Source organism: Nicotiana tabacum, chromosome 4 (genome assembly GCF_000715075.1).
Source record: "Nicotiana tabacum cultivar K326 chromosome 4, ASM71507v2, whole genome shotgun sequence".
Classification (NCBI taxonomy): Eukaryota; Viridiplantae; Streptophyta; class Magnoliopsida; order Solanales; family Solanaceae; genus Nicotiana; species Nicotiana tabacum.
This window is the reverse complement of record NC_134083.1, coordinates 15,956,468-15,978,560: the sequence shown is the minus strand read 5'-3', so window position 1 is coordinate 15,978,560 and position 22,093 is coordinate 15,956,468. Positions and strand designations below refer to the sequence as shown.

At 40.0% G+C, this 22,093-nt stretch overlaps 2 protein-coding genes across 2 annotated transcripts; one reads left to right on the top strand and one right to left on the bottom strand.

Annotated features, from left to right (window-relative positions):
• Positions 1 to 11,162: 11,162 nt before the first annotated feature.
• Positions 11,163 to 12,358, bottom strand: LOC142179809 (serine/threonine-protein phosphatase 7 long form homolog). Its single transcript, XM_075250685.1, has 5 exons — positions 12,066 to 12,358; positions 11,782 to 11,878; positions 11,521 to 11,697; positions 11,311 to 11,442; positions 11,163 to 11,225 (listed from the first exon to the last, which is right to left on the bottom strand). Exons 1-5 carry the CDS (start codon positions 12,356 to 12,358, stop codon positions 11,163 to 11,165), a joined length of 762 nt encoding a protein of 253 aa, XP_075106786.1.
• A 1,748-nt stretch (positions 12,359 to 14,106) lies between these two features.
• Positions 14,107 to 20,577, top strand: LOC107799383 (ERAD-associated E3 ubiquitin-protein ligase component HRD3B). Its single transcript, XM_016622489.2, has 6 exons — positions 14,107 to 14,853; positions 15,106 to 15,594; positions 15,912 to 16,127; positions 17,312 to 17,635; positions 17,838 to 18,080; positions 20,053 to 20,577. Exons 1-6 carry the CDS (start codon positions 14,314 to 14,316, stop codon positions 20,269 to 20,271), a joined length of 2,031 nt encoding a protein of 676 aa, XP_016477975.2. The 5' UTR covers positions 14,107 to 14,313; the 3' UTR covers positions 20,272 to 20,577.
• The last annotated feature ends 1,516 nt before the right edge of the window (positions 20,578 to 22,093 follow it).

The window sequence follows — 22,093 nt, the reverse complement described above, 5'->3', positions numbered from 1 at the left end:
GGTTGAAGACTTCAACTTGTCCGCTTGCTTGAGGATGGTAAGGGGTTGATACTTTGTGAGTGACACCATACTTTATGAGTAAGGTATCAAAAGCCTTGTTGCAAAAATGCGAACCCCCATCACTAATAATGGCTCTTTGGGTACCAAACCTCGTGAAGATGTTCTTTTTCAAGAATGCCACCACACTTCTTGCTTCATTGTTGGGCAAAGCAATGGCCTCAACCCATTTAGATACACAATCCACCGCAACTAGAATGTAGGTGTTTCCACAAGATCTAACAAACGGACCCATAAATCAATACCCCACACATCGAAAATATCTATCTCCAAAATGGTGGTGAGAGGCATTTCATTCTTCTTTGAGATCCCACTGGCCCTTTGGCATTCATCACACCGCTTGACAAGCGTACTAGCATCCTTGTAGAGAGTAGGCCAATAGAATCCACAACTCAAAACTTTTGCCGTTGTTCTTGCTCCATCATGGTGGCCACCATACGGTGAAGAGTGGCAAGCCTCAAGAATACCCATTTGTTCTTCCTCCGGCACACATCGTCGGATCGTACCATCGGTACATATTCAGAAAAGATACGGCTCATCCCAATAATAGTCAAGGCAATCCCGTTTGAGATTCTTCCTTTGGTTTGAAGAGAACTCATTTGGTACAATGCCACTCACAAGATAATTGGAAAAGTCGGCGAACCATGGCATCCCGGTCATAGAAATGGCTAGGAGTTGCTCGTCGGGAAATGAATCATTTATCTTAAGGCCATCATGTGGCCTCCCCTCCTCCTCCAATCGGGACAAGTGGTCCGCTACTTGATTTTCACTACCCTTGCGGTCTTGAATCTCTAGATCAAACTCTTGCAATAGAAGCACCCGCCGCATAAACCTTGCCTTAGAATCCTTCTTGCTCATCAAATACCGAAGCGCTGCATGGTCGGTATGAACAATCACCTTTGTACCCATCAAGTATGGGCGGAACTTCTCCATAGCAAAGACAATAACAAGGAGCTCTTTTTCGGTCACTGTGTAGTTGACTTGGGCATCATTCATGGTCTTGCTTGTATAATAGACCGGATGGAAGATTTTGTTGATACGTTGCCCCAACACCGCTCCAACCGCCACATCACTTGCGTCGCACATGAGCTCAAAAGGCAAGCTCCAATCCGGTGCGATAATAATAGGAGTAGTAGTCAACTTGAACTTAAGAAACTCGAATGCCTTCATGCAATCTTCATTGAAATGGAACTTGGTATCCTTCTCCAAAAGTTTACACAAAGGATTCACCACCTTAGAAAAATCCTTGATGAATCGGCAATAGAACCCCGACATCCAACCACTTTATGATCTCCTTCTTCACTACCTATTGCATTGCTTCATTCAATCTTCTTTGATGCTCCACGTAGGGTTTGGCATCCTACTCTAAAAAAATCTTGTGCATGCAAAAGGCGGGGCTTATACCCCGAATATCCGCCAATGTCCAACCTATCACTTTCTACCTCTTTTGGAGCACCGCCAAAGTAGAATCTACCTGCAAGTTAGTCAAGCAAGAGGAAAGAATAACAGGTAAAGTGGAACAAGGGCCAAGAAACTCATACTTGAGATGTGAAGGCAAAGGCTTTAACTCCAAAGTGGGAGGCTCCTCGATTGAGGGCTTTGTTGGAGGAGTCTTCCGGTTCTCAAGATCTAAGGACAATTTTCGGGGTTCATAAGTATATGACCCCATTCCTTGAAAAGCATTGACATATTCCACAAAGCCTTCCTTCTCATCATCATCATCATTATTGAGCAACACAGCATCCAAGGTATCCTCAACATTCATCGCAGCACTAATATCATCAACAATTACTTCGGTCACTAAATCCATGAATGAACAAACTTCGTTGCTATTTGGTTGCCTCATCGATTGGCACATATGGAAAACCACATTTTCGTCACCCACCCGAAAAGTGAGCTCACCGGCTTCCACATCACAAAAGCCTTCCCCGTAGAAAGGAAAGGTCTACCCAAGATAATAGGCACCTCGTAGTCAACCTCACAATCAAGGATCACAAAGTCCGTTGGAAGGATGAACTTATCAACACGGACTAACACATCATCAGTAATTCCTAATGGCCTCTTCATAGTATGATACGCCATTTGCATCCTCATAGATGTGGGTCTTGGTTGCCCAATTCCCAAAGTTTTGAACACAGAGTAAGGCATCAAGTTGATACTTGCCCCCAAATCATATAAAGCTTTGGAAAAGTCGGTGCTCCCAATAGTGCAAGGGATTGTGAAAGCACCCAGATCTTCCAATTTCGGAGCCATTGAGTGCACAATAACACTCACTTGATGTGTCATCTTGATAGTTTCACAATTCATCGACCTCTTCTTGGTGACCAAGTCCTTCATAAACTTTGCATAACCCGGTACATTGATAGAAAAACTCTTCATCGTGTCAATAAACCTTTTGAATTGGTTCTCACTATTTTGCTTTGCAAGCCTTTGGGGGTATGGAGGAGGAGGCCTTGGCATTGGTGGTGTCTTAGCTTTGGCACTACTGGTTCCGATATGTCAATCATGTGCTCCCTAGACGGGTTCACCTCTTCTTGCGTCTCCTTCACATTTTCATCAATATCAATTCTCACTTCATCATTAGCTTGAACCACATTGCTTGGAATTTCATCTTCTTGAACTACAACATCATCATCCACAATTTTTCTTTGATTTGAGGTGGTTGCATCTCCACCTTTTCCAATTCTCGTAATCACGGCCATAACATGTCCCGTATTATTCCCCCCTTTGGGTTCACCACCGTATCACTTGGTAGTGCCCCCTTAGGACGAGTATTCAATGCTTGTGAGATTTGGCCAAGTTGGACCTCCAAATTGCGGATTAAAGTGTTGTGGGAGGCTAATTGAGCATCAGAGTCGGCATTTTATTCCATCATTTGTTTGAACATACTTTCAATCCGTCTCATCTCATTGTTAGAAGAGCTCGGGCTCGGGCCTTGAGAAGGATAAGGGGTGGATTGCTCGATTGTTGGAACATCGGGGGCCTTTGAAAACCCGACCCCGGTTGTTGTTGTTGTTCCACCCTCCTTGATTACCTCCCCAATTACTTTGATTGTTGCCACCCCAATTGCCTTGGTTTCCTTGATTATTCCAATTACTTTGATTGTTGTTGACACCACTCCAATTGCCTTGGTGGCCTTGGTTGTTCCAATTTCCTTGTGATCTCCATTGTTGTTGATTTTGAGCATTGTTTCTTTGACCTTGATAATTGTTGACGTATTGCACTTCTTCTTCTTGTTCATTATACAAATCACCTTGGTCATACCCACTATCATCTTGCATGAATTATTCCGGACGACTTTGCCCTTGTTGACCTTTTTTCCGTCTCTTGTTCATCATCATATTTACACCTTCCATCGCATTTACTTGTTTTGGCCCTTGAATATGTTGCAGCTGAGCTTTGGCCAATTGGTTCATTGTGGTTGTTAACTTTGCGAAGTTTGCCCATAATCATGTAGTTCCTTATGTAGGCGAATGCCATTGGGGTTACCTTGTGGAACATTGGCCCTACTTTGCCATGCCGATGAGGTATCTGCCATCTCATCCAAAATTTTACAAGTTTCGGCATAAGATGTGTTCATGAAGTTCCCGCCAGCGAGTTGATTTACCACACATTGATTTATTGTGTTGATCCCACTGTAGAAGGTTTGTTGGATCATGGCCCCGGTCATATCATTATTTGGGCACTCTTTAATCATGGTACAATATCTTTCCCAAATCCCATGCAATGGCTCATTGGGCTCTTGCTTGAACGCTAGAATTCATCCCGTAGTGCAGCTATGTGCCCCGGAGAGAAGAATTTGGCAATGAATTTTTCGGCTAACTCATCCCATGTATGGACGGAATGATTGGGCAATCTTTCTAGCATGTCCAATGCTTTTCCCCGTAAAGAGAAAGGAAATAGCCTCAACCTCAACGCGTCCTCAGAAACATTGGTTTGCTTGCTCCCCCAACAAGTATCGACGAACCCCTTGAGATGCTTGTAAGCATTTTGATTTGGAGCCCCGGTGAAGAATCCCCGTTGCTCAAGTAGTGTAAGCATCACGTTGGTAATTTGGAAGTTGCCTGCCCTAATGCGGGGTAGGACTATAGCACTTGCATAACCCTCGTTTGGCAATACCCGGTGCGCTGCTGCTCTTGGTGGAGGTGGAAGAGGGACGGGAACATTATCATTAGCGGTCAGCCTCGCCTATTTGCTTGAGGTTCGGGAAGAATCTCGTCTCCTTGATCATCGTCCACTTCATCCCCCAATGGCAAATTATCAATGGGCTCGTTGTTGAGAGCCATTATCGTACCTATAAGCAATTCAAAAACAAAATTAGTGACTCGAAAGGAAAAGAAGACAAATCACACAAAAACATAGATATATAGTTAAATCCATCTAACTCCTTGAGGATTCGACTCCGACTTGTGTTGGGTTTTATTATTGCTTCGACCGCCTCACTACCTATATTTGTGGTATGAGTTTGGGCGACATCAATTTTTGGCGCCGTTGCCGGAGACGAAGCAAGAGTAACCTACCACTAGCCATCCAGAGGGCTACGGCCAACAGAATCCCTGAATCATCAGACACCAGTGAGTATCTCCCGTCTAGGGAAGTTTCTGAGGGAAACTCTAACCAAGCCCCACCTAACACCCAATATCAACAAGTCCCGGGTGTCTTCCACTTAGTTAATGAATCATCTTCCGCTGCTAGTTATTCTAAAGGTTCGGAAGAGGGTAGCCATGATTCTGAGCCCTCTTCCTCACATGCCCCGGCTGCACCAATCAATGTCAAGCAATTAAGGCAATTCCCACCTCCACTAGAAAAAGGGATATTTCAGCTAGCCTAAGGTGAATCAATTACACGTCAATTGGTACCAATAATTACCCATAACACATATAAATTATCAACAACGCAATAATTTGACTTTTTGAGTACCATAGTTCTAATACGACAATAGGCATCAAGAGTTGACTCTATTCATCGAGGACGCTCGCTCTTTCAAGTAGGTCATTTTGGATCCCAAACTCCTCCTCCTCTACTCTCCATTAGCAAATCTCACTTTAGAATGTAACACTCGAAACAAGGATTGCGAAAAGTGCGCTTATCTCTCTCAAAAGAATGTCACAAGTTCGGCTCTAAGTACCATAGGCTTGCCCATCATGTAAATCACCATTAATGTAAGCTCACTCAACCTGAGATCATGTAGGGCTTTTGCGGGATGTAATGAAGGCTTTAGGACTAAGGTAGGATTTGTTGGAATAGAATGGTTTCATTTTTCCTCAAGCACTTCATTTTCTCTTTTCGGCTCATACTTTTTCGACTCTTTGAGTCATTTTCTTTTTCCTCGAGGAACTAGAGAGACGTAACGTCACTCTTTATTGATCATGACATTCATTTTTCTCCTTTTCTATTTACTCCATGCCTATCATCATTGTTTTTTTGAATCCCTTCAACTTTCTACCTTATTCACTTTCTTTTTGGTATTTTTCTTTTTGTTCTTTCTTTCTTTTCTTTGCCTTCCCTTTTATTCATTTCTTTCTTTTCTTTGTACCTTTTATTACTTACAAACTCCTCGTCTCTCCCCCAAACTTATGTTTTTTGCCAATTGTTTCTCAACAATGCTAAGGAAAGATCGGGTGCCAAGAAAGGGTCATTACCAAATGGATAAAGGCTTGTAACGTGGTTATTGAAAGAAAGCGGGCTTAGGCTCAAATAGGTTGACTAGGGATATCACATTGGTAGGCTATGGAAGATTTCAAATTTCAAATTGGACCAAGGAGAGCCTACAATCATTTCTCAAGCCAAGCTACACTTAGAATTTCTCCTAGAAAAATATTCGAGGCAAGTTCTAGACTATTAGCACGGGTACTTGGACTTGCAATTCAATACCTCACCTCTCACGCTGATGAATTGCTAAAAAGAACGGAGTCGAGGGCCCACAATAACCCTAGTTGTGATTGAGAATCACAAATGGCTCGACTGAACCACTCGATGACTGCTTAAGTCAACACAAGAGTCAAAGGCCACAACTAGAGCTAATTTCTGCCAACAATTTGTTTTTAGCCATAAGGTCGTGGGTAAATGTGTTGGTACCAAGTGAAGCATGTTAAAGACTCTTTTATTCATTATTACTATATTTACCTAAACATAAAAGAAAACGGACTCAATCCCTTAAGAAGGTTGTAACGCCACTCATCGTTGGGAAGAGCCACCCGGTTCATACAAAATCCACCTTTGGAAAGAACCGTGGTATTAAGAAAACCAAAGGCTTATTGATCACTCAAACATAAAAAGAAGCTAACAAATAAAAAAGAAACTACTAAAGTAAAGAAGAAGTTCTACTACTAATAAAGACAAAGTAAAGAAGCTACGAAATAAACTACGGAAAGCAAGATAAATGAATATACAAATCGAAGTAAAATGAATATATACATCTAACGAAGGGGGATAATATATACATACCAAAGAGAAAATAAAGATAAAGGAAAAAAAATAGTATAAGAGTTATTACAGGCCAAATGTCAATGTCAAATTAGTCGGGGTCGAATCCTCAGGGAGTTAGAATTGGGATTAGGTATATATTTAGTGTAATTGTACAATATGCCTTAGATTATACTTTCACATTCTTGTTTGTTGTTTCTACTTCTACTTTAAACTATTGATTGCAATTATAAAACTAGAATACAATAATTTTGGTTTTGGTTGTTTTGCAAATGATAAACGATCTAGGGTCGTGACTACCACCTAGGTGGTTACCTAATGGGTTGAAAACTCTAGGACAAGCTTGATTAGTCGGGGTTGTAATATAGCAATCACACGCAATTACCCACTCTATACCTCTCGGTAGTTTGAGTGATTTTGCTCAATTTGACTTTCTCAAATCCAAATGGATATTGCACAAAATAAGTGATAACTGCTCAAGTCAGGTCTTACTATCTCTAGATTCAACTCTTTAATTGGGGCTATCAATTTTTTGAGTTCACCCCAATTTCTTGTTAGCCAAGTTTTCCTAGACTTAGTCTCTCTTTCTCAAGTAGGGACTAAGTCAATTAGACATGAATCAATGTTTGCAACCATTAATTCTTGAATTCAAGCAAAAACTAGGCTAAATATCACTAACCCAATCACAAACAAGTCCTAAATCAAACACACATTAAGTATCCACACTAGGGTTGGGCTACAACCATATCTAGAAATTTAGCCACTTATGAAAAATGAAGAAATACAAGAAGAAATTAAGATAAAATGCATAACAATTGATTAGGGAAAGAAAATTTAATAATTAGAAGCTAATCTAGTACAATATTACTCAAAACAGTGAAGGAAAACGGCTCAGGTGCTCTCCCAAAACAAAACATACCCTAAAAATGACAAAAAGTTCTATTTATACTAAGTTGAAAATATCTAACAAAAATACCCATGCGGTGGTTGTGCGGCCGCATAATTATGTGTGCGGTCCGCACAACGAGACTTGGCTTGACATGTTCTAGTTCTGCGGCCGCACAATTCTAGATTGCGGCCGCACTTCTTCAACTATTGCGAACCGCACATTTGTGAGTGTGGCCGCAATCTTGCTTATGCAGCCGCACAATTATAGTGCGGTCCGTACTCTTTAATCTTAAGCTCTGGTTGTGTGAGACTTTTGCGGACCGCATAAAAATGAGTGTGGTCGCGCTCTTGATTATACGGCCACACAAAAATGGTTCGGTCCGCATTTCTTCTTGAACTTGAAATCCCATCTCTCTGATCTTTGACTTATGCGGGCCGCATAATATTGAGTGCGGCCGCACTTGTTATTCTGCGGCCGCACAATTATGGTGCGGTCGCACTCCTTCAACTTGCCCAAAACCAGCTCTATGAATCTCCTCTTCTGCGGCCGCACAATATTTGTGCGGTCCGCATACTCTGAAGGAAAACTGACATGGCTCTTTCTTTGTTTTGCAGCCGCCAGTATTGTGCGGTCCGCACTGTGGGCCTTTTGCCTTGTTTTGGTCCTTGTCCACTTTTGACTTCTTTATGAGTTGGTTTTGACTTCTTTGGCTCGTTTCCCAATGTTCCTATACAAAAGCACATTTTATTAGTTTTCGGGAATACCTTTAAGCATTTTTGAGCTAAAACGCAAGTAAAAGAGTGCAAATAAACGGTCAAAATCCCTACTTATTAGAAGCCAAATCGGTAACATGCCGGCCATACTCGTGCAAAGCGGTTGCTCCCTCACCGGTATACTGTTGCATCTGCAGTCCCAATTGGTGGAACATATGTAGGCCAATAACCTGCACAACATGTAAAATATAAATTACGGAACGCTAGGTTAACGTTATAAGTAAGTATACCAAATAACATACCAGTGCCTCGTACCTCCCGGCGTATGGAACGTACCGACCGCCAGAGCGATAAACAGGATTCCCGACGAAAAGTCGGGTAACGGTGCTGTACCAGGCCATATACTCATGCTCACCATCCGGCCGCTCAGTGTCACTCCCCGAACCTAGGAATGAGACCAGCACCCACTGCCTCACCTAACCTGGCGTACCAATTTGCGACTAAGGGACTCTGAACATATAATGTCATACTTTGGCCATGGGGCCACCTTGCAAGATAATTTGCGAAGCAAAATATAAAACTGAATGGAAACTAGCGCTAACTAAACATCAATATAAAGCTAGGCCGACAAGGCCGTCATAGCTACTACAGCTGACAAACCATCAAATATACATACTAGGCCTACAAACCCAACATACTGCACTAACCAACAGGATATGTCTACAAGCCTCTACTGATAGATGTACTATGATCGGAACAAGGCCCCGACCTACCCATAACATATATACAGATATACATAAGATGTAAACAAAAACTCTAGACCTGGCAACTCCGAAAGACGTGGAGCTTACCGATCAGGCTGAACTCGGGAAACACCTACTGAGTAGGTCTACCCGTTTATCTGTCTGAACCTGCACGCATGAAATGCAGCGCCCCCAGAAAAGGGACGTTAGTACGAAATAATGTACCGAGTATGTAAGGCAATAAAATAACTGAAATCTAAAACTGAACTGATAATATGATAACTGAAATTAACTGAGAGTCAAAGATGGTCTGGAGATATACTTACCTGCTGATAGTGACTAAACTCCTTCAATATAGTAAGTAAAATAAATGTCCGGCCCTATAAGGCTCGGTACGTGTAACTGCTCGGCCGTAGTAGGCTCGCTCATAGGCGCTCGGCCATACTGGGCTCTGTACCTCGGCCATCCTGGGCTCGCTCATAGGCGCTCGGCCACAGTAGGCTCGGTATATATAACTTACCATCTGATCAGAGGTTGCCCAATAGGGGCCTGCCCACCGATTATAGCTCGATGGTGGTGAAAATAGTGTAATACTGTATATATATATATATAGACCCTCTGCTCTCTTGACTGAATAAAGACAGAGAGAGAGAGAGAGAGAGAGAGAGAGAGAGAGAGAGAGACCCTCTGCTCTCTTGACTGAATAAAGACAAAACTAAACTGAATATGAAGTCTCGATAAGGAATAATATTGTAACTTATGAGACTAGAATAATGTGAATAAATTCATGAATACGAACTTCTCTTTATGTCTCATTATTAACACATGTAGCTACGAGATCATGCCAAAATAAAGGAAGGGCTTAGCCTTAACATACCTTATCACAATCTTTCCAATCACCAAGTTGAACTCACCTCTTTGCACCTTAATATACAAGAATGATAATAATACTATCGTTAAGTTACGAAAGGTACAACTATCGCACAACGAACGACAAACTTATTTTGTATTAAAACGGGCAGCATCTCCCCTATAATCCTTACTTCCTCCAAATTCAAGATAACACCAACAATACAAGAACAAAATAATAACAACATATATACATCATTTTCCAGTCCTATATACACCATCAAATACTACAAAACAACCCAACACACCCCAATCTCTTCATACACAAAACGACCACCGTAGTAGTGTCAAACGACCCAAAAATGTTATGACGAACGACCAGCCAACCACCCTACATTTATATGGTGTTTCTACACCCCCTTCCTCCTCCAAAACTCCACAAAATAGTAGTAAAACACGCAGCCCAACAGCAACACAAAACAGTCCACAAAACAGTCCGCTACAAGTGAATAACTCGAACTCACGGCTTCCGATCACCGTCCCGTGAGTTCTTACAAGTATAGAACGACTTACCATGAATTTACAGCAGAAAAAATGGATGAAAGAGATCAGTAAACTCACCTTATTTGTTGGATAACTCAGCTCCTATCTTGGTTCTTCAAACTCTAGGTTTTACCTCCAATTAGAACTTGAAAGGGAGAGAAAATCAATTAGGGTTTGTGGGAAATATTTAAGAGGATTCTTTGCAGAGCTTATGTCTGGTTATTATGCTTTATTTTAAGTCTAATATATGAAGAAAATAGGCCTTTAAAAGGCCTCTTTGGACGACCCGAAATGGCCCATTTTTGGGCTTTCATTTAAGCAAGTAGGTGACACACCTACTTGTCACCTAGCAGCTTGTGCAGTATCGCAAACATACCCATATCTCTCTAATCCGATGTCTTATTGATGAACGGTTTAATGCGTTGGAAATTAGACTCATAGATCTTTAATTTTATGGGTGGAACACCCCATAACTCTAAATATATTGGGAGAAAATTGCAGTTACATTTGACCCAAAGTTTCAGTAAAACTTATGAATGTAACTTGTGATGACTTTCATCGACTTTTGTTCCATAACTCGCTTGACTTCAAAACATAACATACGGATGTCATACGACTAATATAAATCATAACATAATCTCCTTATCATATTAATCACCCTAGTCTCACCCCAAAGGTACATGTTAGAACATTCCCAACTTGTCGACTTTCGACGAAACATTGTTTTATTTAATTGCTTTAGCTTCTGAACTGGCCAATCCTCTTTGTACTTGTTGTTCATGATCTTCAATATTTGTAACCTCAGAGGTAACATGATTAACATACTTTATATACTTTTAAATACTATCTCATTTTTTGTCCTACATTAATTTGCTTACGACACATTTTTACGTATGAAAATATAGGGTGTAACACTCAGGTGGAGGGGGGGGTGGAATCAGGTCATGTCGCTGGTCCCAAGTATCGATTTGCGCCTCTAGCCATGTCATATATGTCTGGTCCACCCTGGAAAGATCATCCCGCTGGTAATGTGTCATATGCCAAGCGGGCGGTGGGGTACAAGCTGCGGGTGGCCAAACTGGCGAAGTACTCGCTCTGTGGCATGATGCTCGACAATATCAAGGCACATCAACGGGACGGAAGAGCTCCACATAATTCGGCCGGTCGAGCAATAATCAGGCAAACCAGCTATTAGCTCGTCGTTGTATGGCCTCCAAATGAACTATTAAGTAACAACAGAAAACGTGAGTATACGTAACACATATGAAGCCAGACCAAGTAAACTTAGGTATACATTTACCTGTGCGCCCTCCAACAAATCCCAGCAATAGGGGAGATTATGTCGAGCCTCGTACTCCCGTCCATATCCTCGCCTATCAACCCACCTCCTAGCTAAAGGGAGAAGCAGAGGTGGTGCACCCAGAGCTAAGGGTAGTAGAGGTGGTTGCAACTGCAGGTTCCGCTTCCAGGCCCAAACCTAATATACAAAGCGGACGTAAAATTTAAGGTATATTTTTACTAGGTATGTTATAATTAATAGAGTATTCGACTATGTTTTCACCTGTAGCATCGGCAAAAATCCAGCAACGTCTCGCTGGGTGCCCATGCTCGCCCGACACATCTTCCTGTACAAGTAACCGAGAACAGCAGCACCCCAGCTGTAATGATGTAAATCATCTAGACGCTCAAGATGATGAAGAAATATCAAGCTGACTAGGTTCCCCGAAGTGTTCAGGAACAAAACCCCTCCAAACAATAAGCAGCAGCAGAAACCTCGTGTACCGGTGAATATGAAGCTCCGATGTATCATTTGTGATGTCAGTGTGCATCACCTCCAAATGCTACTGGACGGGCGTCAACTGCAGACAACTGGCCCCAATCAATGCAGTCTCATCCAGTGGCTGGAAACCGGTGAGCCTCTGTAGCATCTCCAGGTACTGCAAAATCGTATACTCTCTGATGGCATTCGGCAAAGCGACATAATGTCCATCAACGGGCAGCCCATACAGGACCTCCACGTCCTGAAGCGTGATAGTGGCCTCACCAATGGACAAATGGAATGTGTGCGTCTCCGGTCGCCACTGCTCTATCAGGGTCGTGATCAAAGACCAATCGAGTTGCAACCGGCCGATCTCCATAATCCTATAAAAACCCGTATCCTGGAGGCGTCTGACTATACGGGGATGGAGAGGGTGGCCCCTAAGAAAGTCCCACATATCGTCTACTCTCCTGGCGGGGAACGTCTAGGCCAGTAACTCTCCCTCCCATATGTAGGACGACGACCTATGCTCGCCCTGTAGCAACAGTAGCTCTAGCGTGACAGGTCCGGGATGCAAAGGCGGAACCTCCATGTCGGCTACTGTAAATTGAACAATATTAATTACATTATTTTACTTTAATATGTTAGTTTTATTATTTTACATGTTAGTTTTATTATTTTATATGTTTGTTTGTTACTCACCTATTTTTTATTATAATAAAATTAAATAATTAATTTTCATAATTATACAAGATTTAATTATTAAATATTCACATATGGGTTCCGAGCTCGATATTTGAGGTCTAGTAGCACCAAGATATCTTGAATTCTTATGTTCATGATGAGAAAATTTTTTCGATTTATCACTCAATAGGTCTGTTATTTTAAATGTTAGTTTATTATTTATATGTTAGTTTTATTAATTTATATGTTAGTTTTATTATTTTATATGTTAGTTATATTATTATATATTTTTGTTTATGACTCACTTATTTTTTACTATAATAAAATTAAATAATTAATTTTCATAACTATACAGGATTGAATTATTAAATATTCATATAACAATACTTAGTCCGAAAAATATTGTTATTTTCTCATGTTATTTTCTTACGATCGTTGACTAGAATTGGACAGGGTTTGTGTTTGAACTATCAGTTTTTTGACGTATTTTTGGGTATAAGTGATACTTAAATGATTAATTTCAATAACTACAAGGATACTACGCTAAAGAGCACTATATTTTACTACGTTAAATAGCACTGCATTACAAATACGAGCATTACATTAGGCCACAAGATACCACTACAGGGAACTAAACTAACAATTTGTCTATTTTACTAGTCTTTTAGCAAATAAATAATCTAAAGCGGATAACAACAACAAATTAATTTAATAAAAAAATAATCACGAAAATACATATACCATAGTAAAATGTAACTAATTAATATTTTTTTAACAACTAATAATAATTTCTCTATTTTACTAAATTTTTAGCACACTAATACTATAGTCCGGATAAAAAATAACAAATTGGTTAAATCGCAAAACAATCACAAAATAACATAGAGCACATTAAAAATAACTAATATGCATTTTTTATACGAGTTTTAACAAAAACTAAGTCAGAATACCTCGATTTAAGATTTTTGGAAAGTTGAAGATTTAGTGATTTGGAGCCGAAACGAGCAACCACTACGAGATAACGCCTTAGCTAGGATGTGGGACCGAGAATCTATACTTTTTGTGGGACCGATGGGCTCCACTCAAGCTTTTTTTCGTTGACAATGGGGGGACTGCTGTTTTTTTTTCTTTTAAGGAGGGGGAGGGGGAGTTTCTGGTTTGGTAGGGAAGGGAAGGGGACGGATTTTTATGTGGGTATAACGCCTTTTATTACGTTATACTATAGCGTCTTAATAAAAGGCGCTATACTTTCCCGCTCTTTTCAAGTTCAACTATAGCGCCTTTTAAAGTGACGCTATACTTTAACGGGCAAACGACCGTTAAAGTATAGTGCCTTTTATAAGGGCGTTATATATATTTTGGTCACTATATTTTTTTCTACATATTTTGATTTTTTAGTCCAAAAGAATCACATTTTTGTTTCGGACTCAGACTCTTTTTGCTCCTTTCTTTCTCTTATTCTTTTGCAAGACTCCAATGACGTGGCAGGTTATTAGTGGTGTATGTGACGACCGCTCACGTGGCAAACAAAACACACGATAAGAGCTCAGTATGTTCTCGTCTTCCTCAACTACTTCACCGGGATCCAACTAACGACCGCCGGCGAACATCTCCGACCTCAAATATAAAGAAATAAACTCAATAAAGGAGATGAGAAATCGAAGAATCCGAAGGTTAAGCTTTGCTCTCCTACTTCTCGCACTTCTCCCAATTTCTACACTCGGACGTCAATTAGTGCTCGTCCTCTCTCAAGACGACCTCACAGAAGGAACCGCTGATTCTACAAATCTCGGTGATGACACGTCAGATACTGGATTCGACGATTTCATCGACTCCGAAGCAAAGCCCGATTACGTGCTTGATCCGGGCTCATGGAGCCCGATTTTCGAGCCCGCTATTGCGCCTCACGATAACCTTGGAGATGAAGGGTCGTATTATAAAACGGTGAGTAAGATAGTTAAGGCGTCAAGCAGAGGCGATGAAAGGGCGATGGAGGAGGCGGCGTCTGAGATCGAAGCGGCTGCATCAGCTGGCCACCCCCACGCGCAGTCGATTTTAGGGTTTTTGTACGGAATGGGAATTGGAAGAGAGAGGAATAAAGCTAAGTCTTTTCTATACCACCATTTTGCTGCTGAAGGCGGCAATATGCAATCCAAAATGGCACTTGCTTACATTTATTCTCGCCAAGAAGTGAGTTTTTTGTTCCTCAACTTTGCATTTACATACTCCGTCCGTCTCAATTTATGCGTTGCACTTTGACTCGGCATAGAGTTTAAGAAAGAAATAGAGAATTTGAAATTTGTAGTCCGGCTATAAGTCATTTGCAAAATGAGAAGTTTAAAGTTAATTTTTATCTAAATATAGAAAACGTATCATTTCTGTTGCAGTGAAAACAAAAGATTTATCATTTCTCATATATGTTGACTGTTTGTTTGATCACAGATGCACGATAAAGCTGTAAAGTTGTATGCTGAATTGGCAGAGGTAGCCATTAACAGTTTCCTGATATCGAAGGACTCACCTGTGATTGAACCGGTGAGGATACACAGTGGAGCAGAAGAAAATAAGGAAGCCTTGAGGAAGTCACGAGGGGAGGAAGATGAGGACTTCCAGATTTTGGAATACCAGGCTCAAAAAGGGAACGCTGGTGCAATGTACAAAATTGGGATATTCTACTACTTTGGTTTAAGGGGAGTAAGGCGCGATCACACCAAGGCATTATCGTGGTTTCTGAAGGCAGTGGAGAAGGGTGAGGCGAGATCTATGGAACTTCTTGGGGAGATATATGCAAGAGGAGCTGGAATTCAAAGGAACTTTACCAAGGCATTAGAGTGGCTTACTCTTGCATCCAAGCAACAACTTTTTTCTGCTTACAATGGTTTAGGCTATCTCTATGTCAAAGGATATGGAGTGGAAAAGAACAACACTAAGGTAAAATTCTATTCTTTCTTTGCTATTTTTGGACAACTAAATGCAGAGAGATTTTTCCTACTTTTGGTCGTTGGTTCCCCCTTATAAATAATAGGGTAATTTGGATCTCCTTTTTTCTATCCATGGGATTGCCTTTATCTTTCACTCTATATTGTTGTTAGTTCAACGGTCTGCTCATTTTCATGTGCTTAACAGTCATATCTGATCACCGATTACTGATTTTTATGTTTAAGTTTCATTCATTAGATTCTTAATGTAGCTTGCATAGAAAAAGATGTCTAGGATTCAGTTGACACACTGGTAGCTCTCTCTTGCAGGCAAAAGAGTATTTCGAGAAGGCTGCAGAAAATGCAGAGGCTGGTGGATTCTACAACCTCGGAGTCATGTATCTTAAAGGAATTGGGGTGAAGAGGGATGTGAAATTAGCAACCAAATATCTTACAACGGCTTTTGATGCCGGTCAACCAAAAGCATTTTATCAACTGGCGAAAATGTTCCAAACTGGTGTGGGTTATAAGAAAAATGTTCCTCTGGTGAGTCAAATACAGTTAGTCATCTACTCATACATTTACTGGGATTATCGACCTTATATCAGTATCTTATGTTCTACTTTCTCATGAATGAACTTGGTTGTTGGTTTATCTTTCCTATACGCTGCCTGAACTGCAACACCATACAAGACTTGTTTGCTTTACAACACTTATCCCCAAAAAAGGACGTGTTTGCTAAGAGTTTGGTGGCTAGTTGTTTCTTGGTGACCTTATTTAAAAAACAAAGGGCAGCCCGGTGCACTAAGCTCCCGCTATACGCGGGGTCCGGGGAAGAGACGGACCACAAGGGTCTATAGTACGCAGCCTTACCCTGCATTTCTGCAAGAGGCTATTTCCACGGCTTGAATCCGTGACCTCCTGGTCACATGGCAACAACTTTACCGGGTGACCTTATTTAAAAGTGGCTTTCAATTCCTAACTAGAGTCTCTTAGCCATGCGTTCATCATAATATTTTGACTTGAATAACTTGATAGAGTGGAATGGAAATATATCCCCTCCGATCCAATTTATATGTCACTTTCCATTTTGAGACATTCCAAATTATTTGACACCAATATATTATCAATGTTATTGTATACAACTGTGACAAGTTCTAAGAATTGAAATTTCACTTAACTCTTCAGAATCTAAACATTGATGTGAGACTTTCTCTATAAAACTAACTATTTATTACTTGATATATTCTTCTACTACTACAAATATAACAAACAATTAAAGCAACATCTTAGGTAACATAACTTTTTTACTTATCAAAAATAAATAAATTAAAGTAACGTCTTAAACTCTATGTCTAATCGAAACCATTATATGAAATGGAATGGGCTGAGTAATTGTTCTCTACTAGGTGGTGACGTGGTGTAGTGATAATATTCCGTCATATCTTTTCTACATGTTTTTGGGTAAAGAGGAGTTAGCACTGTGTAGAGTCGTAGATTGATTCTATAGAGGCGCGGCGGCGCATAGCTTTCAGAGCTACTCTTCTTAATCTGAGAAAAAGGAGAGAAGCATGATATTATAGTTGCTGAAACTTTTATGTTTACAGTGTCAAATACTAAGAAGTGCTATTGTCTTCTTAAATAGCAGATAAATAGCCTTAAAGGATGTATTTTCTTTTTCTATTTGCCATTTTGTGGTCCTTCTCCCTTTGAACCTGCCCTCCTTTCAGGCAACTGCCTTGTACAAACTAGTTGCGGAACGTGGACCATGCAGTTCTTTGTCTAGATGGGCACTAGAGTCATATTTGAAAGGAGATGTGGGCAAGGCTTTCCTTTTGTATTCGCGAATGGCAGAGTTAGGCTATGAGATTGCGCAAAGTAATGCTGCATGGATCCTTGACAAATATGGAGAAAGAAGCATGTGTTTGGGAGAATCTGGGGTTTGCAGTGATGAAGAGAGGCATCAACGTGCGCATGCCTTGTGGTGGCAAGCTTCTGAGCAGGGTAATGAACATGCTGCATTGCTTATTGGAGACGCATATTACTATGGTCGGGTATGTTAGTTTACATTTATTAGCAGTAGCCTGAAGTTGTTTATCTTATTCTACGCTCTTCGCATATTACTCTGGTCGGGTATGTTAGTTTACATTCAGTAGCAGTAACCTTAATTTATCTTTTTCATACTCTTCTCTTTCGTTGGCTTGACTTGCACATGAATGAAGTGCTGGAAGACTAATCGTATGTTTCTTTTAATAGGGTACTGAGCGGGACTATGAACGTGCAGCTGAGGCATATATGCACGCCAAATCCCAATCTAATGCTCAAGCTATGTTCAATCTTGGTTATATGCATGAGCATGGCCAAGGACTACCTTTAGATCTTCATCTTGCCAAACGCTACTACGATCAGGCACTAGAAATTGATAATGCTGCAAAATTGCCTGTAACATTGGCCCTTGTAAGCTTGTGGATTAGGAAAAACCATGCCAATAGTTTTTTGGTAAATATTTCCTCTATTTCTTTTACTCGCATACAATACATGCACACATGGCACACAGATACTCTTTTGTTCATTTTGTATTTCAGTACATTTAGCCCCTTTGAGCTCATACATTTGTTGGATGATCTCTTGTTTCCCTAGTCAAAACTGTGACAAAGAGAGAACACTAATCAGAAATATCCTAAAGGGATCACCAGTACATTGGTACAGAGATATGAGGCTTCTCTGATTGTGTGGGGGACTTTGCCTTTGGCATTTGCAGAAGATAATTGGATTTGCTAGTACAGAAAAACCTAGAGTTTTATTGAACCAGAGTTTGCTCGACTGTCACATGCAGTCCATTTTCCACATTTGCTTACTGTGGAATGGTGGTTCTAATAATCACCATAATTGGGTTCTGCATGTGTGTAGATGGGAGTTCAGGAGGAGGATTTTTGAGAGTGAAGAAGACAAAGCTCAATGCAAACCCTGAACACTGTAGGATAAGAAGGAGCCTACTTTTTGTAGTTTACAAGCATGCGATTGGAGGATTAAACGTGCTAGTTTTGTGAAAGCATGGTACAATACTCTAGTTTTACATACTCGAGGCTTCCATGGGATCATAAAATGCTTCAGAGTATTGTTTCTATGTCAAAGCCTCAAGTTTATCATAGCTAGCATGCAGCGTTAAATCTGGATGATTAGTGGAAGTCAGGGGCGGCTCAAGCACATGTGTGGCCTAAAGTCAGTCTAATGTGAGGCCTAAACTTTTAAAAGATTATTGAACACTTGAATTAATGAAATCTTGGAGAAAGAAGATGAGTAATGAAATCTTGGATCGGAGAAAGAAGGTGAATAAGAATTTCAAAGAGAAAGACAGAAAAAATATAGGGTTTTTTGACATATGAAGAGATTAGGGAAAAGAAAAATTAACTTGAACAAATTAAGGAAGAAAAGTAATTTTTTTACACGTTATCTAATAAAAGAGTAAAAAGTTAAATTGCCAAATCAACTTAAATTGAAACGTTGAGAAAATAATTCATCTACCTATTTTTTAGTAAGTCAAATGGTTTATTTTCTTTATATGAAATTTTTTACTTTTTGTATTAAAAGTACTAAATATTACTATTTTTTTTTAAATACCTATAAACCTATTATTTGTAAAAAATGGGGACTCCCAATTTTGGGGCCTAAGGCACAAGCCTTACTTGTGATAACAGTAGAGCCGGTCATGGTGGAAGTTGTGTGAGATTGTGAACAGAGGGATGTCAATGTGGAGAGATATCCTCAAGGTTGTGGTATTACAAAGAGACATGATATGCAGCTGGACAGAGTTGTAATTTTTTGCTAGGATTAGGGACTTAGGAAATATATTTAGAAAGAGACCCATAAAAACCAAGAGTACAAAGGCATTGCCTTGAAGAATTTGAGATCAAATTAACTAAATAAGCCGAGTATAGTCCATCATCAGCCGAGCGTGACTTCTGTGCTCTCCTAGTATAGTAGTATGTAATAACAGTAAGGTCAAAGGAATAGTTTTATTTCAACTCTCTCGTGTCTCTAGACTGTTTGATGATGTTAGATGGAGCGGAAAGGGTTTAGCTCTTGGTCTTGTTGTGTTGGGCGGGGCCAGGGGGCGGTTGCTTTCTTTGGTTGGGCTGCTCAGCTTGCAGGCAAATCTTTGCTTGGACCAAGGAGGAATGCTGACAACGACAAGTTCTATCATCTTATTTCCTTGATTACATGTAGCAGTAAACAGATTTAACTGATGTAGAAATTCAGTGGTACTTGTGCTTGACATTCTATTCCACCTTTCTCTTCCTAAAATTTTATCGGTCGCTTACTTTGCACAGTGGAGAGGCTGTAGTAACTGATGTCAAAGTTTGAGAGAAAGAAATAGTAGAAAAATATATAGCAATATCATATCTTTTTCACTTGAAACAAGTTAGTTATATTGATATGGCCCCCTTATCGGCGTTTTCTTTTCATGTAGGTTCACATAATTGATTCGTTACCAGAATTTTATCCCAAAGTGGAAGCATGGGTGGAGGATGTCATAATGGAGGAAGGAAATGCAACAATTCTTACCCTATTTGTATGCCTTCTAACAGTGCTTTACCTTCGTGAGCGGCAGCGCAGGCATGTCGCTGCTGCTGGAGAGGTTGCTTTCCCTCATCAACTTGGTGAGCTAGGTGTGCCTGTAGCCAATTAAGCTGTTTCCAGATAGACTCCATTCTCGGGTTTTTTCTCCACATGGAAGAGTTAGATTCTTTGGCAGAAAGATGTGTAGAATTTTTTTTCTCGCTTTGGTCATAGAGAGCTGCCCTTTGTTTTGGGCAATGTTATATATTTGTCATACACAGACTAATAGGATGTAGTGGAAGATTGTCACGACTTGATTTTGCTTTTATTCATTTGTAGTATATATAGATTTCAATACTTCAAAGTTCTAACTGTCTTTGCAGCTTATTTGATAGAGGTTCTAACATAAAGTGCAATAAAAAATTTGACTTCTCCATTTCTCTCCTTCTGTTTCGGGGGCAGCGGGGTTGTGGTAGCTTTTTCCCACTTAACTACTACTTGATCTATTAGATTTTTTGTCATGAGTGACACTTCTAGATAGTACTAGATGTTTGATGCCCGTGCGGAGCACGGGCCCAACAATTCGAGTTGGCCTGTATTAATTCGAGCTAGACTGTATTAGTATTATCTGTTGTTATCTGCAAATACACAGAATAAAAGCTATTTCGTAAATTCAATTATCTTTGGAGCAAATATGGATGAATAGATTTGTTTTGAATAGCATAAAAAAACTGCTTTGTAATCTTTGATAGGAACAATGGGAGTCAATGGTGTTTAGTGTAATTCATTATTTGAAATGGAAAGATTCAAGCATATAATATTTAGATTTTTATGCGAAACACATACCATATTCTTGCATGAAATATTAGAAACCACTGCTGAACTATATTACATGGCCTAACTTCCGATGCAGTATCTTCAAAACATCGGTTGTCCCTTCCCTTCCAAATTGTGACGAGCAAGTACAATATTTATGTTTGTTTCCCTACATTAATCTTCCTTCCTAGCTAGCTTCTGATATATAGTTGGCACAGATTATAGGTTCTGCCATAATCAGTTATGATATCACAAATTTGTATAGCATGAAAACTTGAATCAAACAAAAAGATATGTCCTTCCCAAGCATACATTAATTTTTACCCAAGCAGAAGGAAGGAAAACAACCTTTTAACACCAAATTATCTCGCACTTATTGATATTATGTTTGTCTTCTTTCAACCTAAACGTTACTCGGACCAAACACTTCCTCGTAAGCACTGGGGAATTCAGACGACATTCCTGAAGGTAGGTAAGTGATGTTTGACTAAAAATTCATGTTTTTGCATGCAATTTGTCTTGCATTATACCTCAATCTAGTTAATTTTTATGTGAATATTTGTGACTCGAGCTTAATAATGTTATTTATATGTGTAGGGGTCAATTGGAAGTGATTTGGGGAGTTTGCATGCAAATTGACGTCAAAAAGGGAAGAATTTGGAGGAAGTATAAGTTTGGTGACCAGGTTGGCGCTAGGCACCTACCAAAATGCCAATGGCAGAAGACCAAAAAGTTTGTTGTCCAGGTTGGTGCCAGGCGCCAAGCGAGACGCCAAAGGGTGGATTTTGTCCTAATTCGGCTGAGACTTGGGGATTTCAACCCTACACGTCCCCAACATGTATAAAAGGGGTTCTAAACCTATTTTTGAGGGGCTAACATATTTTGGACCAAGGGAGAGCACGAAACCGTCGTGGAGGCCGAAATTCATCAGATTCCATCTTTCTTCCATCAAACTTAATAATCATTACGTTTATTTGGATGAATTGTTGTTTTGCTACCATATCTATGTGGAGCTAAATTTCGCGTTTTAGGGTTATGGTTATCATGAATATTGAAGTTTATTAATTACATCACCGTTAATTCGAGTTATCGTTGTTGGTTGTTTCTATAATTCTGTGTATAATTGCTTAATTGTT

Excerpts from the sequence above, each read along its gene's own strand:
- LOC107799383 (XM_016622489.2), top strand. The coding sequence starts at position 14,314 with ATGAGAAATCGAAGAATCCGAAGGTTAAGCTTTGCTCTCCTACTTCTC. Across the intron at positions 14,854-15,105 it reads ACATTTATTCTCGCCAAGAA|ATGCACGATAAAGCTGTAAA; the intron begins GTGAGTTTTTTG and ends GTTTGATCACAG. Across the intron at positions 15,595-15,911 it reads TGGAAAAGAACAACACTAAG|GCAAAAGAGTATTTCGAGAA; the intron begins GTAAAATTCTAT and ends TCTCTCTTGCAG.
- LOC142179809 (XM_075250685.1), bottom strand. The coding sequence starts at position 12,358 with ATGGAGATCGGCCGGTTGCAACTCGATTGGTCTTTGATCACGACCCTG. Across the intron at positions 11,698-11,781 it reads GATTTTTGCCGATGCTACAG|GTTTGGGCCTGGAAGCGGAA; the intron begins GTGAAAACATAG and ends TTTGTATATTAG. Across the intron at positions 11,443-11,520 it reads ATTTGTTGGAGGGCGCACAG|TTCATTTGGAGGCCATACAA; the intron begins GTAAATGTATAC and ends GTTACTTAATAG.